Below are 8,948 nucleotides of genomic sequence, written 5' to 3'. Positions count from 1 at the left end.
AGGCATTTAGCAGAGAACACCCTCTTTCATTTTAATGCACACCCTCACACATTTGGCATCATCAGATAAATTTGATTTAAAGCCTGACAAAATTCTAAAAGCAAGGAAGCCGAAAAAAGCTCGAAGTCAGAATAAAGATAAATGAAGATAATCATTTTAAGACCTAAGAAGTTGCAGCTGGTTTAGCTTTCCTGCGCGTCCACGAGACGCAGAAGGAAAACTACGATTCCCAGAGATCTTAGAACAAACACGCGCATCGCGGCCTCGAAACTTGCTCCCTTAGTCCCGCCTTCTCCCTTCGGTGATTGGATTTTACACTTCCGCGCCTCTGGAATTCTCTTCATCCATTGGTGGAGACTCAGGGTCAAATACAGAATTTACTCACGCTTGGCTTCCTTGGAGCCTAGCGGCTCTCCCCACGTCCAAGATGGCGGCAGAAGCAGCTTGTGGGAAATACAGAAGCACAGTCAGCAAAAGCAAAGACCCCTCGGGGCTGCTCATCTCTGTGATCAGGTGAGGGAGGCAGGAGGCAGGGTCTGGGGACGGGGGGCAGCGGCTCGACCTCCGCTTTGGAAGGGAGAAGGGTTAGCTGGGTCTCACCCTGCTCTCCCTCCCCTTTCCTCCTTGCCTCCCGCAGCTCCTCCCCAGGGCCCTATCCCTTCCCCAGGGCATCAGCAATTTCCTCGCCCGTCTTTTTTTCTGGGGTTAGCTATACAGGGAGGAGCCCCGCCTCAGTCTTTTCTTTAGGGGCAACACCTATTAGAGTCCCCGGCCTTTAAAGTACGCTGTTTGGGTTTGGTAGAGAAAACCAGGTGAAGGTGTGTTCCTTGATTTCCAAAATGCTTGTTTATTGTTTTACTGTAGCAGCACTCACTGAGAAAGGCGTCTTGTTTCTTGGACTTTGGGGTGGAAGGCCTTGGAGTCCGGAGACTCCTGTCAGGAGTTGCAGATTGTGTTTTCACACTCTGGATACTTTCAACCACCTGTGCGTGGCCCAGCCTCAAGTACAGGAATCTGCAATGAACTGGTAGAAGGACTGTGGATTTGAAGGCACACATCGGTTTTCGATTTTTGCTCTGCCTTTTCCTGCCTTCCCACTCTGGTCTATTTCTTAAAAGAAACAAAACCAAACCAATTTCAAATTATTCGCCATGCATTCCCCCTCTGCACCTCCCAGAAGATTGGGATGGGAGTGGAGTGGGAGTGGTGGACCTTTTAGGAGCTTTTTAAAAAGAGTCAAATATATTGAGAATGGGGGAACTCTTTCAGCACCTTGAAGATGACACAGGGACTAAAACCATCTAAATAAAATTTATTATGGCACGTTTTTTACGTTGTTGGCATTTGAATTTCAAGTCAGTTATTTATTATAAACACTCCTACTTTTCCCCGATGTATGCTAAACTTTTGTTTGCGTTCTTGGAAGGCCCCTGGAGTTTCTTGATCATCTTTTGTAAACCCAGGGCCCAACATTATCTGGTAGGTACTAAGCACTTCAATGAATGAATATATCAGACCATTAAAACAGCTTGCCACTCACTAAGACACATCTCATAGGTCTTATTTAGGGGCCTTTAAGATTATGGCCTGTTAAATCATTACTGTTAATTTCATTTTGGGCGTGAGAGAATAAATCTGTGTGGAAATGCTTAGGAGACTTGTCGGACCATACAGAGGAAGTACTGTTGTGAATCTATAGGCTCGCACACAGGTAGTGTAGATGTGTCTAGTGATACTAAAGTTCCAATTAGAATGTTTGTTGTTTCCCATCTGAATTTCCTGTGAAATTATAATACCTGGACATGAATTTATTTGGATCCTTTTTTGAACTTTTTTTTTTTCTGCCTTATCATCAACATTCATTTAAACAGTAGGTATTTAGTGCCAGTTTGTAGTGTGGTGTCTGGCACATGTTACATATTTGATATTTGTTGACTGAGTAAATGCGTGAGTTTTGCAAAGATGAAGCAGACACAGTGTTACCCTTAAGGAGAGTATAGTTTATCTGGGGGGAATAAAATATATGTAAATAAAAATGATGACAGAAGACTACAAGAGAGACATGAAATGCTGTGGAAATCCAGGAGGAGTGGCTGTTTCCAATGGAAGTGAAATGTGCCATCTCATCTGCGTACTTTTGATTCTCCAGGCTGTTCCCATTTCTTTTATGCTATTTGTGTTTTCTTCAGTGTCAGTTGAATTTACTTTGTCATATTTTTGAACACAATATGAAAACCAACCCAAAGCTTTTTTTACTAATGCTAATTCAGAACATACATTGCCTTTGGTTGACCCTTCCTTAATGTTCTCGAGGAGGAACCCCCTACTGCTCCATGGTGTGCACTGTGATTTTGTGGTTATCCGTCCATCTCTTTTGACACTTTATTAATATATGACCTTCACTTTATCACTGTGATTTAGGCTTAGGCATTTTTTACTTTGATTTCTGTTGTGCATTATTGCTTTTTTCTTTTTCTTTTTTTTTTTTTGGAGACAGAGTCTTGCTCCATCACCAGACTGGAGTGCAGTGGTGCGATCTCAGCTGACTGCATTCTCCACCTCCCGAGTTCTAGCGATTCTCCTGCATCCGCCTCCCGAGTATCTGGGATTACAGGCGTGCACCGTGACACCCAGCTAATTTTTGAATTTTTAGTAGAGATGGGGTTTCACCATGTTGGCCAGGATAGTCTCGATCTCCTGACTTTTTGATCTGCCCGTCTCAGCCTCCCAAAGTGCTGCGATTACAGGTGTGAGTTATGGCACCCAACCCTCATTTTTCTGCTTTATCCTTGACCACCTCAGATGATTGAATAACACTTTCGTTATATATTTTTTTTACGAGCATGGTGTAAGGGAATGTCTAGACCTAGTATCCTGGGCAAGTTTAGTAAGGCTTGGGATGTATCATTATATAGGACCTTAAGACCAAATACTGTTGGTGTTTGTATTTCAACATTTCTTTGAGTCACAGGGAGATTTTGGTGTTGGAGTAAGGATGTTGGTAGCTATAACTTCCTATTATTTCCTTCCTAATATGCTTTTGAACATACCCAGTGGTTTAAATTTTATAAACAGTGGTAGTGAATGAGAGGAGAGTGGTAGTATTACTTTGGTGTTTGGGATGGAGAATAGGGAGAGAGTCCTGAGGGTAATAGAACCAGGAATGTGTATTTCTTGTTAGTAAATTGCACTGTCAGTAGGAAGTTGCTGCTTGTTTTTCTGTTCAATTTGTATCCTTATGTTTCCTTTCTTGCAACATTGTATTTGTTATTCTTAATTCCTCCTATAAAACTTTGATTACCTCCTCCTATCTCTAACCTTTTTATTTCAAATTCTCCTCCAAAGACTGTAGCTTTCTTGCTTGCTTTCCACAAAAAGGAAAACCCATCTTAGGCTCACCTTTATAAGGTCTGAGCATTCCTAAGATGTACCCGGTGCCTGCCAGTTCTCTTTCATGTTTCAATGGACTTATTTTGTCACAAAATAAATTACTAGTTATAGAGCCTACTATCTTTTGAAAAGTTTGATCAGTTTGTCTTTTTTTAAAAAATCTTTTTCTATCACGGAGTAGCTTTTCTTTTTTGAATAGTGAATGTTAAAAACGCTCCTTTAATTCTCTTGCTCACATGTGTAAAAATGTCATTTTTACTATATTATGTATTATAAAATTTTGTATTTTTTCAATGCTTTTCCTAATAGTTGGAGTAGCATTTATTGTTACAGTCATTTTTAATATTGTATTTTAACACTACAGGTGGATAAGTGTTTGACTTAAGGACAGAGTAGGTATAGACGTGGGGAATATCCAAATTCATCGCTATTTCCAGCCTGTGTACTAACTAATTAATACTTTGCTAGTATAAAGTATTTTGGTAGTATAAAGTATTTAAACTTTAAAGCATTTAAAAACCAAAAATTAAGATGTAGTGTAGTTGTAATGCAAGTATTATATGGTTTTTTAATTGACTTGAGACTCAAATAAAAATTCTTAATTGTTCAAGAATATGGAATAAAAGTATTTTAGGACAGCCAGATGTTTCAAAGGGTAGACTTCCAGGGCTTTACGGAAGAGGTCCTCAGGCCTGTGAGGTGGGGCTTTGGTGAGGGGACAGATAGTGCTCGGGAGTCAGAGGCTATGGTCAACTGCAGCTTTTGGTTTTAAGTCTTACCACTGGCCCTTTAAAATGGAACTAATTGGGTGGACAGAATCCCGATTACCTGCTGATGTATGATGTACGATTTGGACTGTTTTACACACACACATACACACACACCCCTACTTTTCAGTTGACCTGCTGATGTACGATTTGGATATAATTTTTCTACTTTTCTGTTGATTTCCCCTGCCAACCTTTTGTTTGATGGGAAGTCAGAGGAGGCAGCCTCTCTCCATGGGAAATAAGAAAGATGGCATTTTGGAGATACTTTATTTCTGTGAGTTCTTGTCAGATTTTTAATTGGGAAATGTGTCTACCACTTACTGTTAGGTGATTTGCTTTCCAATTAAATGTTGTCTCTCTCTATAACTTGGCCTGTAATGGCCGGTTTAATTGGGAAGACAAACTTTGGTTGTGACTTCAGGAGACCTTACTGAAACTTGGAGCAGAGCTTTTGAAGACACATTCTGGTTACAGATGTCAAGGAAGTTTGAAGGCAGTGGAAGACTCACGTTTTCATCAACTTTTATGTCTTCACAGAAGTTGAAATTTCAAAAACGTAGAAAATCCTTTATTGTAGACACCTGTTAAATTTCCTTCCTCCAAGAGTATTTTGGTCAGCTCTGTGTTTAATTCAAAGTAAACTTTGTTGAAGGGGTCCAGGCTTTGATCGGAGCTTTGAACAAACAGCTTTGAGGTTCATGACACAGTTTGTGGCAGGGAAGGAAAGTGGTGACTCTGTTTTGAGCTGAGTCCTGGAAGTTGGGTTAGGTGTTAATGCTTTTTTCCAGCACCATCTCTTTTCATTTGAGCCCATCACAAAATGGTTTTTTGGTTTCTAGCTCTCTTTGCACCCTGGTACGTCCTGGCCTTACCGATGCTGTGTTGTTGGAAAATTACTACTAGAATACCCAGAAACAATGCTGTCAGGGAGTCCTGGGATGTCCGGCAGTGTATGTGAATGTAAGGGTCCAAAAAATTCCCATATTCTGGCTAAACGTGCGTATTAGCATCTTGTGGACCCACGTTTTAGTATACCTCGTGTAATTGTTAACACCGGGATTTCTTGAAGGCTTTGAGGCCCTTTGTTTTGATGGTGGGTGAAGTGGTCAGGTTTTTTCAAGCCATTACTTGTAGATAGGTGTGGTCATAGCCTGTGGTGAGAAGTGCTGTGGTGGTATGTTGTAGTTGAAACTTGCTGTATTACCTGTATAACCCTAGACCAGTTACTTAAAACCACCGTCTTAGTTTCCTCAGAGTGGTTGGAAAACGGGCTAGTAATACGACCTGTGGTTTTTTGGAACATCTCATGAGGTAAGAGTATATAAAAGTGCCTAACACAGTTTGGCACACAGTATACACTCAGATGTTCATTTCCTTCTTTCTAGGATCTGTAGTCTCTTTGGTTAAGAAGCTTCTTTTGATTTTAATATATTTGCCAGATAGCAACTAGGTTATAATGTTAATTTTCCACCAGGAATAACCTTGATGGGTTCACTAGAGTGTTTGATTCCATTTTTCAGAATGTTGTCTTTGTAACCAGGAAATCTTGTACAGCTGAATTAAGATAGTACTATTATTTGGTAATTTGAGAGTAAGCTAAAAAAGCTAGATTTAAATACATTATCCTTATGCGTGTATATAAAGCATGTAAAATATAAACACACATAAAGTATAAAACATATTAGAAGACTGAAAAGACTACAAACAAGCAAATCAAGGGGCCCATACTCTTGAGATAATTCTCGTTGTCCTTTATAAAAATTGTATTGTACAAATTTGTAAAGACTAGCATCATAGGAACATTGTCCAGCAATCTCATTTCCAAAATATCACCTGTTTTTTCAGTTTTTCATATGGATCTTGTCCATGTACATACATGTTCTTTTTTTAATATTGCTATACCATCTTCATAGTTATATAAGTTTTTTAAGTGGAGAACTTAAACATATAGACAACATTAGGGGAGGAAAAAAATCACCCATATTTTCTTCCTTTTTTTTTTTTTTTTTTCTTCAGACAGTCTCGCTCTGTCACCCAGGCTAGAGTGCAGTGGTGTGATCTCAGCTCACTGCAACCTCCGCCTCCTGGATTCCAGTGATTCTTCTGCCTTAGCCTCCCAAGTAGCTGGGACTATAGGTGCATGCCACCACACCCAGCTAATTTTTGTATTTTTATTAGAGAGACAGTTTCATCATGTTGGCCAGGCTGGTCTCAAACTCCTGACCTCAGGTGATCCACCTGCCTCAGCCTCCCAAAGTGCTGGGATTACAGGTGTGAGCCACCATGGCTGGCCCTATATTTTCTTCACCAGAATTATGTACTATTATTACTTTTGGTTCCAGTTTAAGAAAAAGAAATCACTATATTGTTGTAAAAATAGTACTCTCATGATAAATAATTCAAACAATGAAAATGCGGAAAAACATGAAGATGAAAGTAAGAAAAAATTATTTCAAATTTTATCCTTAGCAAGTTACTATCACTGATATAAAAGGAAACTAATTCCAGACCCCTCTCTTTTCTGTGGAATGTATGTGTGTATATGAAATGTTGATGGCCAGAATTATTTTTTTAAATTAAATATGGGATCTTACTCTATATGCTAATTTTACTTGTCCTCCTCTTTGAGGTGTACATATATATACTAGAGTGCACAAATCTCAAGTGTATGGCTTGATGAATTTTTGCTTGTGTAACTACTGTCTAGCTGAAGATAAGGAACACTTCCAGCATTCTAGAATGATCCTTTCCTGTCAGTTTTTTTCCAGTACATTTTGTGTGTGTGTGTGTCTGTGTGTGTGTGTGTGTGTATGTGTGTGTGTGTAAGGATATCCATTTCCAACACCACTTGTTAAAAAGACTATCCTTTATTTGCTTTCTTTTGCAACTTGGTCAAAAACCAGTTTACCAATTTTATGTGTGTGGGTTTTTTCTTGACTTTCTAGTCTGTTCCATTCATGTTTATATTGATAACAATACTACACTGTCTTGATTACTGCTTTTGTAAGTTCTGAAGACAGTGTAAGCCCTTTAACTTTATTCTACTTTTTCAAAGTAGTTTTGGGTCTTCTAGGTTGTTTGCATTTTCTTATGAATTTTAGAATAAGCTAGTCAATTTTTACAGTAAAACATATTGGGATTTTGATTGGGATTAATATATGGAATTGACATCTTTATTTTGAGTCTTCTAATCCATGGATGGGGATATATTCCCATTTAATTCTTCATCAATTTATTTCAGCAATTTTTGGGGGGTAGATTTTAGTGTCTAGGTTTATCTGTCTTTGGTCAGATTTATCTCTAACTATTTTAGGCCTCTTCAGGTTGTGTCATAGTTTATGGAATGTTGATATTCATTAAAAAATGTATTTTTTTCTTTTGGTGTTTTGTTTTATATAGTTTCTGTTGCTATGCTAGTTCACTAGTCTTTTCTGCTATTCCTAATCTCTTGTTAATCCCATCTAATGTTATTTTTATCTTAGATTGTACATTTCAATCTAAGATACGGAAGCTTATCTTCTTTATCTGGAAATTTGATTTGGGTCTTTTTCATGTCTCTGCTTACATGTTTAACTTTTCCTGTAACTTTGGGAACAAATGGAATACAGGTATTATAATAGTTTTAATGTCCTTGTCTACGAATTTTATAATCTGTGTCATTTCTGTGTTAGTTTCCGTTAAGTTTTTTTCCCTTTTCCTTTACAAGCCTTGTAGTTTGTTGTTGTTTTGTTTGTTTTTTTGAGACAGAGTCTAGCTCTCTTGCCCAGGATGAAGTGCAGTGGCACAATCTGCTCACTGCAACCTCTGCCTCCCAGGCTCAAGTGATCCTCCCACCTCAGCCTCCTGAGTAGCTGGGACTATAGGTGTGCCACTGCACCCAGATAATTTTTGTATTTTTTTTTTTTTTTAGGTTTTGCTATGTTGCTTAGATTGGTCTTGAATTCCTGGCCTTAAGCAATCGCCTGCCTCAGCCTTGAGAAGTATTGGGATACCACCTCTGGACACCTTGTACTTTTTGATTTGATGCTAGACATTGTCAGTTTTATCTTGATGGCTATTGGTTTTGGATATTTTTGTATTCCAATATTCTTGAGCTTTGTTCTGAGATGTGGTTATCTGGAAACAATTTGGTTTTTTCAGGCCTTGTTTTATGTTTTGCTAGTTAGGAGCAGAGCAACTTTAGGGCTAAGTTTATCTCACTACTGTGACAAAATTCTTTTGAGTATTCCACCCAATACCCTAAGAATTATGAAATGTTTTCACTCTGGCCTGGGGGGATAGGCACTATTTCCAGCCCTGTGTGAGTTCAGATCATTATTTCCTCTAATCATTTCAGGTTGTTGTTTTCCTGGCTTTGGGTAGTTCCCTGTTACACGTGTGCGATCATTACTCAGCTGATGACCCTCTACAGATCTGCAGACTTCTCTGTGCAGCTCTTTCCCATCTCCATTTCTGCCCTGCAGATTCTAACCACCTTAATATGCAGGGTTTTGGAACCTGTTTTGTTGATTTGTTTGTTAGTTACTTTGTTAGTAACTGCGGTTTCTTCTGTGCCTAAGGTGGAAGTCCATCAGTACCTCATATTTAAAAAAAAAAATCTCTGAAGTAGTATTTTGGACTGCATCTTCTCAAAGAGGGAGAATAAGGTATTCAAATGTGCTATTTAAAGTGATGGCAGCTGGGTGCAGTATGTGCCTGTAGTCCCAACTACTCCGGAGGCTAAGGTGGGAGGATTGCTTGAGCTCAGGAGTTCAAGCCCTGTTGGGGCAACATAATGAGGCCTCCCCC

At 39.0% G+C, this 8,948-nt stretch overlaps 1 protein-coding gene across 2 annotated transcripts in view; it reads left to right on the top strand.

Moving 5' to 3' along the window:
• Positions 1–361: 361 nt before the first annotated feature.
• Positions 362–8,948, top strand: part of EXOC4 (exocyst complex component 4) — an 808,787-nt gene continuing 800,200 nt past the window's right edge. For both annotated transcript variants that reach the window (XM_017532629.2, XM_037739981.1), the window contains exon 1: positions 362–513. In XM_017532629.2, the coding sequence (XP_017388118.1) occupies positions 428–513 (86 nt within the window). In that variant the 5' untranslated portion in view covers positions 362–427. The remainder of the gene's footprint in view (positions 514–8,948) is intronic.

Source organism: Cebus imitator, unplaced genomic scaffold (assembly GCF_001604975.1).
Source record: "Cebus imitator isolate Cc_AM_T3 unplaced genomic scaffold, Cebus_imitator-1.0 Scaffold77, whole genome shotgun sequence".
Lineage (NCBI taxonomy): Eukaryota > Metazoa > Chordata > Mammalia > Primates > Cebidae > Cebus > Cebus imitator.
The sequence above is the reverse complement of the archived record's forward strand: the minus strand, read 5'-3'. Positions and strand labels throughout refer to the sequence as shown.